The following is a 21,332-nucleotide window of genomic DNA, read 5'->3' on the forward strand; positions in this document are numbered from 1 at the left end:
CTACTAGTGCTTTCTCTATCTATACCAGCCGTTTCTAAATACAAAATTTAGTGTGTGTTTTATTTTACATGATATAACAATGTGTTTTTGATGGAGATAATGAATAATAGTTTTCTGAAAGGTATTAGTTTTTCTTATAGAAAAACAGCAGTATACCTGACAAATAAGAAGAACAAATATAATCTTATAGCACATGAGAAAACAGTGTAAACTTTATATCACCAGACAAGAAACCCGATAACTCGAACGGTTTCCAAATACGGACATTTTGTCTTCGGGGCTTATTTTTGAACGAGCAGCAAAATACACACAATGTGAAAGTAATAGAAACTATCCTTAGTTACGCCATTGGCATTTGTGTTACCCCAACTTGATAACACGAAAAGTGTTTAGGCTGGCTTTAAACTTGGATGTAGTAGTTGTGACAATTGCATCCCACTATTCGTTGGTAAAAGAGCAGCACAAGAGTTGACGGTGGGTGGTGATGACTAGCTGCCTTTTTCTAGTCTTACACTGCTAAATTAGGGACGGCTAGAGCAGATAGCCATCAAGTAGCTTTGCGCGAAATTCAAAAACAAAACAAACTCTCCCAGAGCTTCGTTCTCTTGTAAATCAAATATGTATCTACAATACAATAGGATGTAACTGAAGGAGAGTATTGTAAGCCTAATCCATTTATATACATCCGAAACATCATTATTCTACAATATTATGAGACTTTAAACATCATTATTATACAGTATTATGTGACTTTTAAACTCTATTCTTGACCCATTTAAAGCTGAAAACAGTGACAGTAAATCCGTTTTTGTCCGTAAACTTCTTATTTCTAATCGGCGTGATCTAATTTTGGTCCACAAGTGCCATTGTAGTTCTAGCAGTTAGGTAACTGTAACTAACTTTGATTCATACGAACACAACGTAAAAAGCATTTAACCGGCTTTGTATTGAGCGAAATACGCCGTCGGCAATGGATATGATGGTAAAGGTATGTTGATTGACGCACAACAATCTTTATTGTACAAAATATAAGTGTTATTTCAGAACATAATAATGTAGTTGCTAGATAAAAGTTTGTAATTAAAAAACCGCACGTCATTTGTATTGTTAGAAAACACAAAGCTTATGTGCTTATATTGCTAAATAATTAAATTAATATCTGTCCTATAACAAGGTTATATATTATGTAACTTTAAACTTTAGTTCTGTGATGAAAATATGAATATTTTTCCCGACTCACTCACTTCCACACACTCACTAGTGACCCAATTGCAGATAATACTAGCGTAACTTTACGCTAATTTCTAAAACACACATTATTCGGAACAATCTGCGTTTAGAGAAGATAATTTGTATTGTTGTGAAAAATACAAGATGATTTCCTACAACGTTTTTACGCCATATGTAAAAAATTATCGTTTGTTTGTTTTGAAATTAAGCACAAAGTTTCACAAGAGTCTACCCGTGTTCTGCTCACCAGAGCTATTGAAACCCGATTTTTACCGTTGTAAGTTCGAAGACTTACCGCTGTGCCACTGGGCGAAATAAATTATCGCAAAAAATATTTCGTTATTACTTTAGAAATGTTTTTGAAGAAGTTAAAACTATCTCTAGTTTGTTATTACTCGTACTGGGCTACCTTTACATGTACCCAATTCCTTGACAGTTTGGCTTGTTTGCAAGTCTGTTTAAGATAAAAAGTTTGCTTTTTAGCTTACGTTTCTAACTTTCTAATTATCTCAAATATAAAAAAAAAACTATTCTAAAACAAAGCATTGAATTTTCTAACGAGCATAAGTTATAAAACAAAATTCTGTTGTCTTATTTATAACATCTGAAATTACTTAATAAATTAATCGGCTATAAGTTTATGTACTTCTCAGATACTATTAAAGGGAAAAGTGAGATATGAGTATTTTCTGGGAAATACTGTCACTTACGAACAGATAGTAAGGTAAAAATACAAGCTTCTTTTTGAACCCCAACCATGTTTTGTGCTTTGCACGTTAAAAATCCAAAATCATTCTCATCTCGTGGTATGTATCGGGCCACACTCTTCAACCCAGAGCTATCGTAGGACAAGACTTCCCGGTTTTCCACAGTATTGTTGACAGTCCAAGTAAAAGTGACGTCATCAGGGTCAGCCTCAACTTCGCAAGATATTTCAACCAGTTCATCTAACGTGACGGCATAGGCAATCTTCTGACCTTCTTTACAAACTGGAGAGTCTGTGATGTATAAAGAAAACAAGTGATATTTCTATATAAAACAACCTTATGAGAGCTCTTTATATAAAAAAGTATAGTGACATCACATTGGTTTTAATTTGACTTTTACAACAATATTAACTGTCTAGCGTCTGAGTTAAAAAGCAACAAAAAACGTGATATGTTTATCATAAATATGTCCAACGCTGTTTTTTAGGAGAGGACTAGAGTTCATTGATGGTCGGTGATGTTTCGCATATCCTAACATTCCTTTCACAGCGTTAAGTTTTTTCTTTCATTCATAAATTAATCTAACCAGACGCGTGTTTTTATAATGGCGTAAATATTTTTTTATCATTACTTTTAATCTACTACTAAACATTTAGGATATTTCAAGTTTTTATTTCCTGCTAGTTTTGCTTTATAATTCAATAGTGAATAAAGAAAGCCGTTGTTAGAAATAACGATAATATTTGATTGAATAGGGGGCTTTTACTATCAGTACATAATTACAAAACTAAGAAAACGTACACTTGATTTTAAGTTCCAGTCCTTTACTTTCTCCTCTACCTTCTATGTTATCGGCTAGACATCGGTAGACACCGCTTTGTTCTCGTCTTACGTTTTCCAAGACTAGTGATTGGTTGTGAACAAAAACTCCGGCTCGGGTATTGGTTAGTAACGTACTTCCTTTGAACTGCCATTCCATCTTCGTAATCTTTGGGTTCGACTGAAACTTGCACTCTAAATAAATATTCTCTCCTTCGTATAATTTGTTAGGTACTTGATTAGGAGATAGTAATACTAGCATAATAGGAGGATCTAGAAGAAACGATAACCATTATGTTAGGAAAATCCGTAGGTTAAAAATCAATTAAAAACACAAAATTGGTTTATTGTGGTTGATCCTAAGTGCAAAGCCACACGTCATTCAGTGGGGAAACGTTAAGTATACAGACTAAAAACGCTAGAATTCGGAGTTCAATTTTCAGCGATCGTCACAGTAGATAGCCCAATGTGGCTTTGCTCTAAAATGAACATACAAAAAAAATCTACAAAATATTTTGTTTGTTCTCCGCCCGCCCCCTCCCTACGGTTATCGAAAACTGTATTTTTAACGTCCTAAGCCCGCAACCTTACCGCTAAGCCATTAGGAACAAAGACAAAAAATACAATACCATGGCATCCGAGCATTTTCGAAAGGTGGACCTTTTTTCATCAGGCTGTCCCTGATGCAAAAAAGCCGACTTTTCGAAAGTGCTCTGATTATAGAGTTTCGTATACTTACAAAAGAAATAATCAATATTCAATAAATAGCATTTATTTTGGCTAACATTTCCTTCAACCCTGATTTCTGAAGTGGGAGTCGTTTCTGTTTTTGTTGTGCTTCTAAAAAACAACAAAAAACAAACAAGAGAGAAGCTGTTAACCAAAAAAAATGTCTTTTCTACGAGTGCAAAAAATATACAAATTGATAGGAATATAAATAGATATTTTGTGTGTTTTAGAGCAAGGTCACATTGGTCTATCTTCTGCGTTCACCGCGAAGAATCGAACGCGAGAATTTGGCTTTGTGAGTCTCTAAGCTTAACCTTCCCTGTTCAGTTGGGGGAGAAACATAAATGTATGGATACCAGTAAAATTTTTTTTTTGTAATTCTAACCACCAGATTTTTCTCAGCTGGGAATGTACATGTATACCAAATCTCTTACAAAGATTACAAATGCTGAAAAAAAATGAATAAAATATTCGTTGTTTAGTTTTTGTCACTTTTTTGTTTCGGGATTGAGTAAGTTTTCTTTTTTTTATGCTTGTTGCTAATTCGAAATTGAAAAGAAATTTAATTAATAAACATTCAACCCGTTTGTTACTAAGTAAAAAGTCGACTCTTAAGACTGGCACTGACTAGTATAGTTTGATGTTAACTAATCACAGAACTTACGTTTTGAAAGCCATGGCTGTCATAAAAAGTTCGTACGTTTGTATTAAGCTTTCAGACATACTTATAAAATTAATCTCCGTTTAATGATTACCATCTCATTGTTTGTAATTTTAAAGTGGCAATAACATCCACAATAAATACTTTTTTTCGGTTTAATAGTTCTTACATATTTTTGCTGCTATTTAAAAATATCATAAAGAGAAAGCTAATAGAGCTAACATCTTTTTTTATTTTTTATTATTGCGTTATTCTAGTATGCCAGTAAATTACATTAAAGCTTCTTCGATCAACAACAAAATATGTCTTCTTAGAGCAGCTTCTACTTAAGAAATAAAATATAAAATGAATCGAAGACAGGCAAACATGTCTGAAGATAATCAATAAATGGGAAAGGACAAAAATATACATGGAACGTAATTATATTTTTCCAGGGCAACAACGTATACGTTCAACACTATTAACAATAGTAACAAAGAGATCGGAGAAATTAATTTCTTAACAGTAGCGTAAGAAAAAGTCCAGGTAAAGTAATAAAAGTGAAGTGTTCTATATTGTTAAGTTATCTAGTTTGATCTTGATTTTAACTAATTACTCTTCTATGCTTTTATGTACCTTTTTATTTCGTATTAAACTAAATTAAACTGAAATGCTTCATACATTTAAGATCTGCACTTATGTTTGAAAATATGATATGTTAGAGTATAGGTTAATAACACGAAATTTATATTTCAACCTACAATATACATTTAAGGTCAATCCGTCAGTTTTTGAAATTCCTGGCATCCTGGGATTTTCCACACGACAGGACAAATATTTTCCATTATCGTCGCTAGAGGGTGTAAAAACGAGGTTGCTGACTGTTCGATTTCCACCATCCCTGACTGTCTCCATAGCACCTTCCATCTTCCGGGTTCCCAGCCACCAAGTGATGTGTGCAGGAGGACGTGACCCGGTTGTTTGACACTCGACTCCGAATTGACGACCAGCAGAAAAATGGCGGCGGGTTGAAATGAGACGCACATTCACCGGTTTCACTGCAACGTTATTGGTAATTCATGTTATAACAACATGTCTATCAGAAAAAACAATAATTCTGCCGTTTATGTTGATTTGATTTTGAGTATCATTTAAGGTATCACAAAACTTATTTTGTGCAACCCTCCAAAGGACTGTTATGACTTCTCGGGTTAACAGAGTACTTTTTTACAAATTAAAACGTTTGATGACATTTAGTGGTTTGAATAAAAGCAGTCGTGTATACTAATGTTTCCCATAAACTTATAGCTAATTTGCTTCGGTTATTTGTGACTTGAGTTTGCTCTTAAACAAAGACTTTTATACAGAAAACACATTTGCTATCACTCTTAGACATGCATCCTCCACAGATTTCCTAGTTGACTCGTTGTCATTCAGCCATTTTGGATTTTTTTCTGGGACAATAAGAAGCCAACTAGTGGTACATCTGGTTTAATCTTGACCCCAGAAAAGAGTCATTACATAAATTTTGTATTGTTTCATTGATGGTATTTTGTTGCCTTTAAATCTCACTATTTTCAAAATGCATTATAAATGTCAACAGCTTAAGTCTAATGTATTTTCACTGAGAATAGATCTTCAAGTGTATATAGAGTAATACAACGAACGAAAGTTCTGGGGGATTATAATGGCAGTTACTGAAGGTGATTCGACACAGGGAAATTTATTTTTTCTAACAATTTTAATATTTTCAATTTCTTACGTTTTATTTTTTGTGAAATAAGTAATGTTTACCTAACATTTCATGATCACTAAGTACTAAAATCTTGAGACAGGAGGCTAAAGAAAATAAATTAAAAAACAATCTCAAAAACTAAAACCAAAGTGGTTAACTTTTTATTTCTCATATCAAGAGAAGTTGGAAGGGAGTCACTTGAATGATTTATACAGATTATAATCTGCTTACCTTCTATTGTGCTTACTGAATGCACTGAGCAACTAAGACACGTGCTCAGTGTCACCAGAAAATGAAAAAAAATCCAAACATCATCAATATAGGTACTATGTGAAAAACATTAAAAACCAAACTTCCATTAATCGTCAGCCTGAAGTCATGGGTAAAACTGTCTTTTTCAGCTGTAAACGAATCCTTAAGATTATAGGATCGGGTGTTAAAATATCGGTTTTTTCAGGTGTTAAAATATTTCATTGCAACAGTAAGTGTTAGGGATCTTATCTATTGCTATTTTTCAGTGTTTCTGACAGACTGATGTGTTATTACGTCAGGCCCGTAGGGAGGAGATTCACACTCGCTATAGAAAGGAGTAATCTATCACAAGAAAGCTAGTAGTTATGTTCGAAAAGTAGGCATAGCGAAAGTCAAAATATTCTGAAACTTTTGCTGAGGGCCTCAGCAAAAATGCTTTTTCATTTATAAGACTAGTCTAATATAATATATAGCTCGAATCACTTTTAGAAATTAATACCTCATTTATGCAATATATCATCTCATTCAATTACAAGTCCTAAGGAGTTCCGCTGTCCTTTTTATCATCCTAAAAGCCTAAGAGCATATAAAAAACGCAACTGTTTTTTCTAGTAAAAATACGACCTAGTCAAAAAAAAATTAGATAATCTATAATGCTGTCGGGAAAGAAGTGAAACTAGCATCACTAATAAACACTTGAGAAAAGAAGCGCATTACGCTAATACAATAATAAGGAGGTAAATAACGATTTATAAACGTAGTGGAGTGATTTAATTATGATGGAACATATTATTTGTTTCGACAGACCAACTTACCAAACCTTTCAGGTGTTGAGAACATTATTATCGGCCTGGAATGGTCTATTAGTTAGGAAACTCACATAGCGTTTTGTGGGTTCGAATCCCATAATCGAACACGCTTTTTGTTTCCGTTGTGGTGGTGGCATAATGTAACAGTCAATTCTAATTTTTGTCGTTGATAAAATAGTAGGCAGTGGGTGGTTTTGACTAGTTACATGCCTCTTGTACAAATATAAGTTTGGACTAGCATTTAAGAAATAATTATTTGTCGACATGACATTGAATGTAGTTGTGAGATTTTTATCAGGAAAACCAGAAAAAGTGTTTACTGTTTTTTTTCTGTTAAGAATAAACCAAGGCTGTGACATCAAGAACCAGCTGGTAGATTTTTTTTTTCGGGGGGAAGGAAATTTTCAAGTATTGGTTATTAAAACGTTGAAAAGAATAAAGTTAAAAGTTGAAACTAATATAATAAAGGCCAATTTGAATAAAAAAACTAATAACCAATTAAAGTTATAACGCTGTGAAACTGCCTTTTCCAGGGCGAAAATCTATAGATCCTATGCCCAGAGTAATTTTGCCGTCGGGAGAAATGGGTGTACCCCAAGAAATCCCACTTTCACGACCAAAGCGCTGAACACACACAAAAAAAGCCCAACCCATGTCCGGAATGTCCTGGAGCAAAAAAAAAAGGCATAAATTATTAAATATACACAATAAACGGTTTAGAGGTTGCAATCGTTTTGCAAAAATAATTCTAAAAGGTTAATTTAAGCTTGTAGTAATTTAAAAAGGCAGAATAAACCCTGGCCTGCTTAATGCTGGTTTAATTTAATCACCAGTATACAAACTGAACTATAGAGTTTCGTTGTATATTTATAATTGACGCTAGAGTCACCTATTCCACAATGCTTTATCTCATCTATCTACTAAATACTATAATTATACTATAATGATGAAATGTATAGTCATGATCGAGGGAACAATGCAAATATCTTTGTAATAGTCTTGTGTATATGATCTGTTTGCAGTTTTCTTTTCTTAAAATCAGATTAGTTCTAAGTCACAAAAGTAAATAACAAAGAGTAATCTGAAGATGACCAAAGAAGGTCGAAACTTGTTCTCTACATTTTCTTAATTAAAGTGCTAATACCTATACCAACCGTCTTGAGAATACATATAACACATTACTGGGATATTTGGCGACAATAAGCGTAGTTTATAGACTGTAGAAGGACGTTTTCAAATATAGTCGTTAAGTGTGTTGCTGTGGAGCTATGTTTTGATTGATTTTGTAATAGGTATGTGAAGTATACGTTTCGTGGTGTTAGGAAATGTAGTAAGTGCGCACGTGTGGCTTATAGCCTCGAATGCAATAGAAAAAGCACATCCCTAACTTCACTACTCAAAACTCCACATTCGCTGAGACTTTATTTTTCTATGTCATATAAAATACAGAGTTGTAACGTTTTCAGATGTAAAAAACCTTTTGCAAAAAAGGTTTATTAATTTTACACCCAAGCGATTCTGAGATGTTTCGAAATGAAAATCAACTAGCTCAAAAGTTCGGAGCGAAAATGATATTTCTAGTCAATGGACTGTAAGTAAATTTAATAACTTAAATTGTAAACACATTACAGATCTGAAACTCACAGTCTTCTCTTTATCTGTTGCGAAGAAGAAATTTTACCTACCAGAAATTAAATAAATGCCAGAAGAAGATAGATAAAAGTTGGATCTGTACTGTGCATACTTTACTCAATTGTAAAATCAGCGTCATCTACTGTAAACTCACAAGTATTTCTTATAACAACGAAACGTTCAACAATAAACTTATAGTTTTTACGTGGGAAAACTGATACGTCTGATTATATGAGCAATATAAACGTTGAATACGGATATGACTATCACGTTGATTACGGATATGAAGGATAGACATAAAAAAATATAAACTTAATTAGATTTTTCAATCACTATTGCTTCTTAGTTGAAGGTAAACATGAGACTGCAGAAAAGTGACTTGTAACGGTGTTAAAATTCTTAAGTTGTATTTATTTATTTGGTAAATAACTGCTTGCAATCCATACTATCTTATGAGCCAAAGACAAGTTTTAATAACCTTAAAAACATGATTACAGTTTCTAAGCTTTTAACACTTTTCAATAAATTTTAAAAAGTTGCAACATTGATATCAATCACGCAGATTTAAACTATTTATTTGTATTTTTCGTTTCATATCTCAAGGAAGAGATGTGTAAAAATATTATTTCATATCTCTATTTTTCTCTTACAAATTATTATTCAGGAAGAATTTTATTCAATAGAATAACTTGTCAGCTGGCCAGTGTATTAAGTGAAGAACAATAGGTCATCTGGAACGTTTTACATATTTTATATATTTGTGTCTTTAAATCTGAAATGGACAAATGAAAAAGCAAATGAGAAGATATTCTGCACTGAGCGTGATTTTAATCATAACTTTTAATTCCATTATGTTCGTGTTTTTTTTTTTCAAATACGCATTTCATATTTTTCAGCAACCGATTTTAAAGAGAAAGTGAAATACCTTACTTTAATCAACTGAGTCTAAATTGATTAAACGTTGGAGACTAGAGGTAAAACAAATATCATATGATACCAACTCCATCTAAATGAATAACGTTTGGAATTACCAAAGAAAATGTATGTTTCAATCACTCACAATTCATATCGATGAAAACGGAAGCGATCTTCGGTGAGGTAAGATTAGTGTTAGAAGCCTGACAAGTGATTTCTGCCATCAAATCCTCTTTCGAAAGTTCTTGTACGATATAATCGTTTCGAACTGTGTGGTCTTGCATTTCCTGGAAGCTATCATCAATCTGAATAGAATCTCTCCACCATGTCACTGTTGGTGATGGTTTTGCTATATAAAGGATAAATAAAGTAAATGAGAAAGACGCCAATAAACCAGGAAATGGCATAAAGTTACGCTGAATATACTTCGCAAAAATTATTATTTATTTATATTTTTATTTTTCTTCTCAAATTTGTTGACAAGAAGAGAAGTATTGAAACTGAACCAAAATTTACTCAGTTCTCCCATTTAAACATATTCAACTACATTTAATTTACGTTATAACTTTCTGTTATCTTTGCTTGTATTTTCAGCATTTATATGTGCGGCAACCTTTCCTTCATATCACATTGAAATAAAATAAAATTTCCCAACACATACAATGTCGTGCCCGATTGGTTCTTGAAAGGTGACCACCAAAAATACAGCCAGTGATGAAAGCATCATTAGGCGTGGCTTAGTGGCTAAGGCAATCGAATAGCAGTCTTATGGTTCGAACACACACTCTTGTTGTTTCAGTTATGAAGCAGATATAATGTGACAGTCAATTCTATTTTTAGATGATAAAAGAGTAGTCTAAAAGTAGGCGGTGGATGGTTCTGTCTCGTTACCTTCTCTCATGTCTGTCACTTCTAAATTAAAGAAGGCTTGTGCCGATAACCTTCGGTTAACGTTACACAACGTTCAATTTGACTTTGCTCTGAAACGAGAACAATGCGCAAAATTCAACAAACTGTCGATTTATATGACGCAATCAATGGTGTTATAAGGTTAATAGTGTCAAAGAATTTTGTGGGCTAAATATTTTATTTAAGTACAACTGAGGTACAAACCACTTATCTGCTATTCTAAACGGGAGTGGTTTGGCCCTGTGGTAGAGCCACAGATTTCGGACCTGGATTCAAATCCATGCGATGCCACTAAATATTCACCTCGCTTTAAGCTGTCGGTGCGTTATAAGAGTGGCAGTCAACCTTTTAGCGTAGATAGCAGATAGAGGGTGGTAAGTTCTAGTCAATATTATTTCAAAACCAAGAACGGTTTCAGACAGTAGCTTTGTCATAAGTTCAAAAATACTATTCTAAATTGCTTTTTATGTACCATCAAGTGCGAAACATAAGAAATTCCATAGAGTCTGTTCAATAATTATGATAGAAATAAACTGAGAATATCTATGGGAAAATATGGGCTGCGCTAAGCTATCAAGATAACAGCTTTGAAGTCTAGTAATTTAAAAGTCCTTGGAACTATGAAATAATACTTGAGAAACAGATATGAAAGTTTTTATTAGTAACCCTCATAATATGAGAGCCTTGGGAGCATCATGGTCTGAGAGTTAACATGCTTAAACAGTTAATTAGACAATTCTTGGTTCGTATCTTGTTGTTGCAAAAATGCGTTCCGCTGAAAAATAAATCTCAGTCTTCCTTCAGATAGACGTGGCATGGCCAGAAGGTTAGGGCGTACAACTCGTAATGTGAAGGTTGTGGGTTCGAACCCCTGTAACATCAAACGTGCTCGCCCTTTCAGCCATTAGGGCGTTATAATGTGACGGTCAATACCACTATTTATTAGTAAAAGATTAGCCCAAAAGTTAGTGATGGGGTGGTGATGACTAGCTATCTACTCTCTAAATTAGAAACTGCTAGCGCAGATAGCCCTCGTGTAACTTTACACGAAATTCAAAACAGCCAAACAGACAAAAATATCATAAGAGTTGTCGGTGGGTGATTTTTACTAACTAGTTTTCTTCACTAGTATATTAGTTAAACATCATGGAATGCCATGCGCAGAGCAGACAGTCCCTGTGTATATTTGTGCCATAATGCTAAAATATTGGCATATTTCGTAGTTTTAGAAGAACGCCTGTTTAAAACTCATAAATATGGATTAATTTTAGAAGAATAGTTATAGATCACACATATTATTACTACTGTGTGTATATATAAAAGAGATTTTTGTACACAATAAAAAATAATATATGAATATTACTTATAGATGTAACGCTAATTTCAACATTCGGTTGTTTTTTTTTTATACATTGTTCATTCTCACTACTTTTATTCTTTATCGGTAGAAATCACAATACAAAAATGAGAAACAATGAAAACTGAAGGACAAACATTAAACATAACAGATAACGACACGTTATTTCGGGTTCATAACTCTCTTTTCCACCTTTGGAATGGGTACTATTTTGTGATGTACGGCAGTCACGAAAATATCAAGTCATATATAGAAGGGTTAAAAAAAAAAAAGGCAAAACGCTTACATCCACTGAAGATTAGAAGGTTTCTAGTAATAATGTGACCAATGTTATGACGGAACATCTTCAAATATTTATGTTGACATTTTGAGAAAAATGAGTTTTTCTTTTTAAATGGTTGTCTTTTTAGAAACTATCGTGACGACACATCGTTTCCGCTTCGAAGTCGTTCGAAAGAACAAATGAAAAAAACTTTCCAGAGAAACTATTGTCTTGGTTTTACTCACTTGAATAGTTTATTAATATGTTTGTTTATAAGATTAAGGGTCTTATCCTACAACAAACATGTATAACAATTTAAGAATAAAGGTTCATTGACATAAAACATGCTAATTTCACTTTTCACTAAAGTATAAATGAACTAGCCACACACTTTTATTGGTTTTGTATGAGGAATAAAATACTTTAATACTTAAATATATACCCTTTCATGCATGCTATGGCCCGGCATGGCCAGGTGGGTTAAGGCGTTCGACTCGTAATCTGAGGGTCGCGGGTTCGAATCCCCATCGCACCAAACATGCTCACCCTTTCAGCCGTGGGGGCGTTATAATGTTACTATTCGTTGGTAAAAGAGTAGCCCAAGAGTTGGCGGTGGGTGATGATGACTAGCTGCCTTCCCTCTAGTCTTACACTGCTAAATTAGGAATTGCTAGCGCAGATAGCCCTCGTGTAGCTTTGCGCGAAATTCCAAACTAACAAACAAATAATTATGCATGCTTATGACGTTTATACCTATCGTCAATCAAATGTTTAAATAGGTGGCGTCACAACTTTACGTGTTACTGTTAGAACACCTCGAGGCACACACAAAGTTAGGTGTAAATATTTATTGTATCTTGTTAGATATCTGAGAAATAGAAGTTGATTTAATATTATATTCTGTGCATAATTAATAAGTAAACTGTTAACAATGTGAAATAGGTTTTTACATCTGAAAATGTTATAAATGTATATTTTCTATGGAAAAATATAACGAATGTAACGTTTTATATAACTGAATATAAACACCAAAAAAGGAAGGGAAATAATTTTTTTCTGTTGCTTTTGTTTCTAAACTCCCACTGCTGAAGTAATATAACTTGATATAACAAACAGCATCAAAGTTATTTACGATGTTGATACGCTTAAGATTGCTTCTTGATTAAACTAATTGTTGTCCTATATAGGGGGTCACAGGTGATAAAGAAAACCTTGCCAGACATTTGTCTCAAGAAGTGGAACGAAAATTGAATTTTTTCCTTTGTTATTTTCTTCTTTTATGATTCAGTACACTTGTACCATGAGGTGTAGCAATATATTGTAGCCGTTTTCAAGTTTGCTCTACGTAATTAGTTAAAAGATTACTTCGAGAAATTGGTTAAAGCGTGAATAATTTGAAATTATAGAGTAAGTACTTCGAAATTAACTCTCACAAGAAAAAGTAAAGAACGCTAAAAATCTTTGAAGATTACAAAAAGGTGGAAGCTGTGATTACTTGGCAAACTAGCTCAGTCCTAAGCGTTACAAATCATTACGGTTGGCTACCTTGATGCCTATGGATTGATCTACGACAAACTAACTCATTCTATTAATAAAATAGAATTGCACGAAAGAAAATATTTAAATTATTAGGAGTTTGTGTAGTAATTAAACGAATATATATTATGAAAGTAACTTTAGGGTAAAATTATCTTACGCAGTTGTGTATGCAGTTTCGCAGACGTTCGATAAAAAGTACTTTCGGGCATAGCAAACATCTCATTTGGAGCCTCAACTCTGAATAAAAAGTATTTTCTTCAAGACAATGTGGTGTAACTTGAACTGAGCTAATAGTTAATGTGGTTGGTTCTATGGACCTAAAAATTCGCAGCTAGGGTTCCATTACCACAAACTCGCATTTCGCACTCGGCACTGTGAGTGCGTTATAAGAGAGAGTCAAATTCTAAAGTAGGATTAGGGAAGTCCAAGAGTTGGCGGTGTGTATTTTTTGAGTAACTAAATCCCATTTAATACAATGGTTTTAAAATTAGGGGCGACTAGCACAACGAGCTCTTGTTTAGTTTTACTCAAATATTAAAAAAAAAAAAGTTATACTTCTTCCTTAATAAACGGCCCAGCATTGTCAGGTGGTTAAGGCACTCGACTCGTAATCTGAGGGTAGCGGGTTGGAATCCCCATCACACCAAATATGCTCGCCCTTTCAGCCATGGGGGCGTTATAATGTTACAGTCAATCCCACTATTCGTTGGTAAAAAGTAGCCCAAGAGTTAACGGTAGGTGGTGATGACTAACTGCCTTTCCTCTAGTCTTACACTGGTAAATTAGAAACGGCTAGCGCAGATAACCCTCATGTAGCTTTGCGCGAAATTCAAACCAAATCAATCATTTTATTAAAAGAGCAACATGTATACTAGGAAAATTTTCGAAATAATTACTTTTACTCTGAATTCTAGTTTTTGGAGAAATTTTTATTCAGTTTGGTCACGTGGGTGTCTCGGTAGCAAAGCTTAGGGCTTATAACACTAAAAATCGGGTTTCGATACCCGCAGTGGAGCGATCACAGGTAGCTTATTGTATATTTTTGTGCTTAACAACAAAAAATATGCAGTCTAAATAACATATTTTTCATGATCCATCAAAAATTATAAATATATATATATATATATAAATGTGTATAAATTTGCATAACAATGTTCTTAAGTTCCTTGGCATCACAAGCATATTTTACATAAAGAAAAACGCCCATGTTCTTGGAAAATCAATTACATATCCTCTCAAATTATAAAGATAAAACTTCCCATTTGCGAGCATCCAGGATGAGAGGGTAAACTTAGAAGCTATTCTGTTTTATTATTGTCTTATCGAATATGAAAACTCGGTAGAATTGCACACAAGAGAAAGTGGAAAGCACACATATATTAATAATACAATCGAATTAATAAAACCCATTGTAAGTGAAGGGCACAGTTATGGAAATGTTTGAGTTGGAAATCTTTTGACTTGTTTTTCAGGTATTAACAAAATTGAAAAAAGAAATTATGTTGTTCAGATATAAACTGAAATAATATTATGTCCATGAGATGAATTCTCCAGATCACTAAAGATAAAATAGATCATTTAAAGTTGCTACTCAAAGTATTAAGTAAAATATCAATATCATATTTAATTATATTTTGTTCTTTTAGTAAAGAAAATCCATAAAACTCGAAGAACTGAACTAAATTTATGTTTAACCTCTTTAAATTGAATTTATTCTAATTGAATAAAAAATACTAGCCACAGTGTATTTAATCTTTACGGTGAATATTTTTTCTTTGCGTGATATGTGATTTTGTAATGCTATTCCCTCCTCAAAATTATTAAAAAGAAAAAAAATCAATGAAAGCGAAACGACAAACCAAAGTTTGAAAGAAATGGTTAAAAACCAACCAGAAGGGGCTCATCCTCACATCATATTTGTTTGTTTTGTTTGTTAAATCTTTTCACACGTCAATCGATGGTACATATCTCGTGAGATACAGACGCTGTCCAATATGCTTATTTTCATTTCTGACAGACTTGGAGAGAACAACTAATCTGAGTCTCGAAGTGTATAGGCAAAGAGTTTCACTACTCTTCTCTTTGAATCTCTTAGTGTATGTAGAGAGGGAAGGCCGCACGTGCTGTTGGTGCAAATATGAAAGAATTCAAAATTCTTTTCAGTCGGAAATATTTTTGTTTTGAAATCAAACAAATATACTTCTTGACGTTACTGCATAAATGAGTTTTATTCAAGACCGAGAATCGACATCCTGAAAACCAAAAATAAAATACATAAAAACAAATGGCTTCCTTGGTCACCCACTGTCTGGAAACTTTTACTACTGGCATGTATAATAAACATCTGTTTGGTTAGCAAAACACAGCGTTATTTTTCAAGTTTCAAAACCAATAATGACCCTCACACATATAATACGAGAAAATATTTTATACGAAAAATTCACTCATGTATGAAAGGTCATAAAACTACAATAAAACGAAAAAATGTCATTATGATGAAATACCACCGAAAAAAAACGTATATCAGGTGGCAGCATAATGGGGTTGGCGTATTATTTACTAACATAAGAACTAAAATCAATATGAATGTTACTTATTTGTCGGTTTCATTATCTTTACTACATACAAGTAATTTTATAACATTTATTTTGTTTTTGTTTTTATTTGCCTACAAATACATCTGCAACAGAAGAAAACGTTTCGGATTCTTATATTTTGATAAAATTCGAAGGCAGAAGAATGTGTTATGAATCACAATGTTTTGATACTGTTCTTTTTTCTTCATAATATTATCATTTGACAGTATCTACCACTCTTGCAGCAGAAAATATTATTTCATCACTGAAGACTCACCACCATGTTTAATTGTTTCAATTAGAAACTCTTACCTGAAAGTTTTATAGTTGAGTTTTAGTACACAAACATTCAGGAGTTCTCAAAACCTCAATCTTTCTTTTCTTAGCCCATTTGAGATGTTTTTGGCTGTATTTTCCGTGTTTCCGAACAATGATATTACCTGCTCCTAACATCAGCCACAACGTGTATTTCTTTATTGATATTTGAGGATGTTCTGATTCAGTTTGATGGCCAAATGCTTCGATTGATGATACCGTTCTTCTTCCTCGAACATTTTTTGAACATCTCTTCCTATTACTGGACTTTAAAATCCCGGTCACAGCAAAGCGTTCTGATGTTGTTTCAGTTTCGCACAAAATAATGTTATTTTTAAATTAACTTTCAAGTCTTCTTTTTATTGTGTAAATAGTTAAACTGTGCTCAGTTTTAAACATTTTCTATTTGTTTTCCGTTTAACAGCTTGCAGATTCTTTGAGTAGACTGTTGGTCACTTGCTGCAATTGCAGATAAACGAAACAAGTACTTTTGTATATAGGTGATTTAAAACAGAGGTGAACAATTAATACATCATTATAAAAGCATCACTATCAGTGGATGAAGCCAACTCAATCGTCATTTATATTGTTAAGTAGTTGATGTACAGTTATGTTCAGATTATATTTATGAAGTCAGTAATTCTCATGATTGAAACTACACACCCTATATAAATAGATCTATAAATACAGAAGAAAGTGTGGATGTGGCATTCTGTGCTGTGGGAATTACACTGTCTGCAGAAACCTTGAGCTTGCTAAACGGTTCTTTGTTCAGATTAACAAAGATTTGTGAAGTAGCATATCCTATTTATTTATTGTTTAGATTATGGTTGCGTTTATCAATAAATTTTTAGTTGTATTGAAACGTTAACTCGCTTTTTACGTGATCATTTGTATTTTCAATAAATATATATGTGTGTATGATCAAAACTGATCCTAGTTTCCCTAGTGGTGACAAACAGGTACTATTAATATAGCAGAAGAGTATGTAAGTTTATGACCACTACAGGAAGTACTCTCGTGACTTACTCTGTAAATAAATACCCTGCCAGAAGCTTGGCTAGAAGAGAGAGAGTTTGTGTGTTTTAATTAAGCACAAAGCTACAAAATGAGCTATTTGCACTTTGCACACCACCAGTATCGAAACCTAGATTCTAGAATTGTAAGTCCACAGACATACCGCTATACCACTGGGGGGGGGGGAAGCGGCAGAAGAGAGAGTCACGAGATAGTTATTGAAGGATGTCACTCTTGTTGTCTGTCACTCAGTATTAATACTCATATTTAAAAGTATTGTTGGAATATTGTATTCATTGTTTTGTTTTTTTTCATTATGTTTTCTTTCTCTATGGTCCTTTTGTCGTGGTTCCATTATTACTTGCTTATTAGTATTTATTACAGATTGTTTGCTGATATTAGTGTACTGTCGTTCTTGTTTATGTTAAGCAAAAAGCTACACAAAGGGCTATCTGTGTTTGCCCACTATGGGTATCAAAACCCGGTTTCTAGCGCAAGAAAACCTATTTGCCACTAGGAGAGGGGGTGTAAATATTAGTGTAAAGTCTTTGCCAGGCATTTGTCTATTAACTCTGTTGAATTTATTTATAAGTGTTCATACTGTGAATAATGTGTGTTTTTTGTTTTTGAACCCTGACTGCAGTGTAGTGTTCGTTTTAACCCATTACAACATAGCTACGATCTATACCACAAGAAACAGACTAATGCTCTGTCGAAACATATACCATATTCCACCCAAAATAAATACCTTTTTTATGCTTATAAATAGTTATTTGCTAACTTATTTTCATAGTAACCTAAAGCAAAATATCTAAGATTTAGTGTCTATGATACACAATGCTTCTTAACTATTTCTCACGGACTAATCACGGTTAATAGTGGGCTGTGTACAGCCCTCTTAATTGTCCACAAATATTTTATGTCCATTCTTATTAAGTAAATTTACTCAGCTTTGTTAGTGACGTAAGGAATTCTGCAAGGGCGTAAACACACAATATGAGCCAACAATAATCATTTCCAGAAGGAAAGGCGTGGTTCGCCAGCGATTTATCTGAATGATTCTGATTCGACACTTCCTGGGCCTCAATGAAACAAATCAAAGAGATCTGAGAATAAAGAAACTTCTCTGGCAAAACAATTGTCATTTGGTATCTTAAATTTTTTTAAATGCTCGTTTTGAGTAGAAGAGGCTGGATTTTTTCAGTAAAAACACTTATAAATATAATAAAATGAGACTACTTAAATAGTTCGTTTTCACGAATACGGTAGCGTCACACTAATGGATTTTTTAAAATAAACTATGCACTAGTAATGTCACACCAAATATTTTGGAACTAGCTTCTATTACCTTTCGGTTTAAAATAATCTATTTTAGATTACTGAACTGGAAAACGTGATAAAGTTTAGCAAAACAAACAACAAACTAAATATGATTTTTTTTCAAGTATAATAAATAGATTTTTTTACGCTTAACTTATATTAATTTTTATTTCCCGAACTTGAAATCTCACAAACAAATAAACATTTTAATATAGTGCTTAATAAAACAACCATACAATTATTTGATTATTTTTGTTCGTTTATTATATATTATAATGTATAATACAAAGAGGAAAAAATAAACAGATGAAAACGAATCAAGAAAAACTATAATTACGGAAGCTCAATATAATGAGATTTTAGAAATACTGCTTTCCTGGAAACAAAGCAAAACACCCACTTACAATGAAGATACATTTCATAAAAAGAAGCTCCACCTTCAGGCTGCTTTTCTTATTATTAAGCATCAGTTCATTTCAAAGACGCATATCTGCTCAACATAAATACCTGAGCATCAAAATTGGTAACTTAAAGTTTATCTCGTTTTTGAGGTTTTGTTATTTTTAACCCTAGAATACGGTTCTGTGTCCAAGAGATTGGACACAATTCTTGTAATTTTATGTTGTCATCACCCTCCTTCTATTCCTCTTCAATTTGGTAACAAATATTTGTTCAGGAATCATCTTTTTTTCGGAGTAAATATACAATATTGCTTTTACGGGTCCTCCAAACCCGGCCACTGGAATAATGTAAAGTATTTCAGAACTGCATCATAGAGTTAAAATTTATTAAGGTTGTTCTTTATCTTGGGATTTGAAAGTTTAAGATTTATCAAACCGTGGCGCCTCTTTTATCTTAGACCTTGTTCTTAAACATCACTTTGGTTCGATAGAGTTTTGAAGTTAGTGCTAGTATCGTTAAGAAACCTTGAGATTAATCAGGTTTAACAGCAACTTAATCTTGAGGTTGCTAACCTGGTTTTAATGGTATCGACATGACTTGGTCTTTGTAAGTTGGTAACTAATTGGAAATATGGAGTGTTGGTAATAGTAAATATAGAAGTCATTTCACGCTGGTGCACATAGTTATGAAAACAGATCTAAATAAAATAATACAATGTAATCATTCCAAATTTAATCATATTATCAGAATCACAACAAATTAAATCGACTAACAGAGAGGTCTTTTTAAAATAAAATATACGAGATTCAATAAACATACAATGAAACAACGGATCCTCAATGTTATGAACAACTCACTCCCTTTAAAGAGTGGAATTAGAAATTTGGAACTTTTAACCTGAACTGTTACTTATAGAGAAATATAGTTGTTGGTCATTTGGAACTGTTCACCAAAATGAGAGTAATCATCAAGTATCACCCGTCGCAACTAGGACTTTGTGTGGCTCTTTGTACTAATTAACGGGATTGACTGTCACTTTTATTGCATGCCCTTCGCTGAGAGTGCTTACCTAATTCAACAACATCATGTCTCGAACTACAGAACGTTCGATCCGCAGCCCTACACTCTAATCACTAGGCCGCACCTTGTTCTACACCCCCATGAAAAACATATCCGATTAAATAGTAGACTACGTTTGTATTTTTACAAGTATTTGGTATTATACACAACAGTTACACTTGGCGAGACCTTGCCCTACACGCCCATTAAAAATAACGTAAGAAAATCAGGCTCTAAAGTTTACTGTACTACCGAACGTATTTTCAATAAGACTTCCAGTTTTTAATTCTCAAAAAACACAAACTCACCTTTGTTAACAAAGCAACTAGAAGCTAAAACTCACCTCCTTTTGCTATACAGCGAAGGATGAGGGAAGTACCTTCGTCATAAGGGCCTATTCGTCCGTACAGAAGCTCGTTTTTCTCGTTAGTAATTGTGACGCTCCTAGGAGGAACTACAGAGATATTTTAAGAACACCATTTACATTTCTAGCATTTAAAATAATTGCGCGATAATAAAAAAAGTACATGAACATTATATGATTAAAACTTCTTTTCGAATTTCTAAAGCATTCAGTGATCTCTGCTCTTGAGATTTTTTTGTGAGTTAAGTTTCATTATAAGGACATATCGACTTTAATTGGGATTGAATAGTTTGAGAGAAATGTATTTTACGACTTCGATTTTTGGATATTAACAACCTAATACACTTTTTTATAACTTTGAATTTTTATATTAACATTAAAAAGTAGACGGGTTGCCGACACAAGAACTTTCGATAGACAATAATCTCAGAAGATTCCATATAACGATAAAAGACCTGAAATAAAAATAGGATTGTAGATGTAACAAGGAAGTACTGGAGAAAAAATGTTTACAATTACTGATTTACTACAATGAATATAATCATTGTTTGATTAGAGTTCTCTTCAGAAATGGTTTATAAGAATCGTGGAAAGACATGTTATTTGACGTCGCCGTAATTTGGTTATATAACATTGATACATTTAAAAAGCTGAAAGCTTTGGTTACGAAGAAAAAGTACAATTCCTACTTGTAGTACATCTCTTGTTAAATTGTACAGAATATATATAATTAGAATGGCCCAG

General features: G+C 33.2%; 1 protein-coding gene across 1 annotated transcript in view; it reads right to left on the reverse strand.

Annotated features, from left to right (window-relative positions):
• Positions 1-21,332, reverse strand: part of LOC143238861 (protein turtle-like) — a 103,253-nt gene that overhangs the window by 33,789 nt on the left and 48,132 nt on the right. The window contains exons 4-8 of the mRNA XM_076479443.1: positions 20,568-20,678; positions 9,614-9,817; positions 4,887-5,183; positions 2,739-3,029; positions 1,941-2,228 (exon numbers count right to left, since the gene is read on the reverse strand). Coding sequence (XP_076335558.1) covers positions 1,941-2,228; positions 2,739-3,029; positions 4,887-5,183; positions 9,614-9,817; positions 20,568-20,678 — 1,191 coding nt within the window. The remainder of the gene's footprint in view (positions 1-1,940; positions 2,229-2,738; positions 3,030-4,886; positions 5,184-9,613; positions 9,818-20,567; positions 20,679-21,332) is intronic.

Source organism: Tachypleus tridentatus, chromosome 13 (assembly GCF_004210375.1).
Source record: "Tachypleus tridentatus isolate NWPU-2018 chromosome 13, ASM421037v1, whole genome shotgun sequence".
In the NCBI taxonomy this organism is placed as follows: Eukaryota; Metazoa; Arthropoda; class Merostomata; order Xiphosura; family Limulidae; genus Tachypleus; species Tachypleus tridentatus.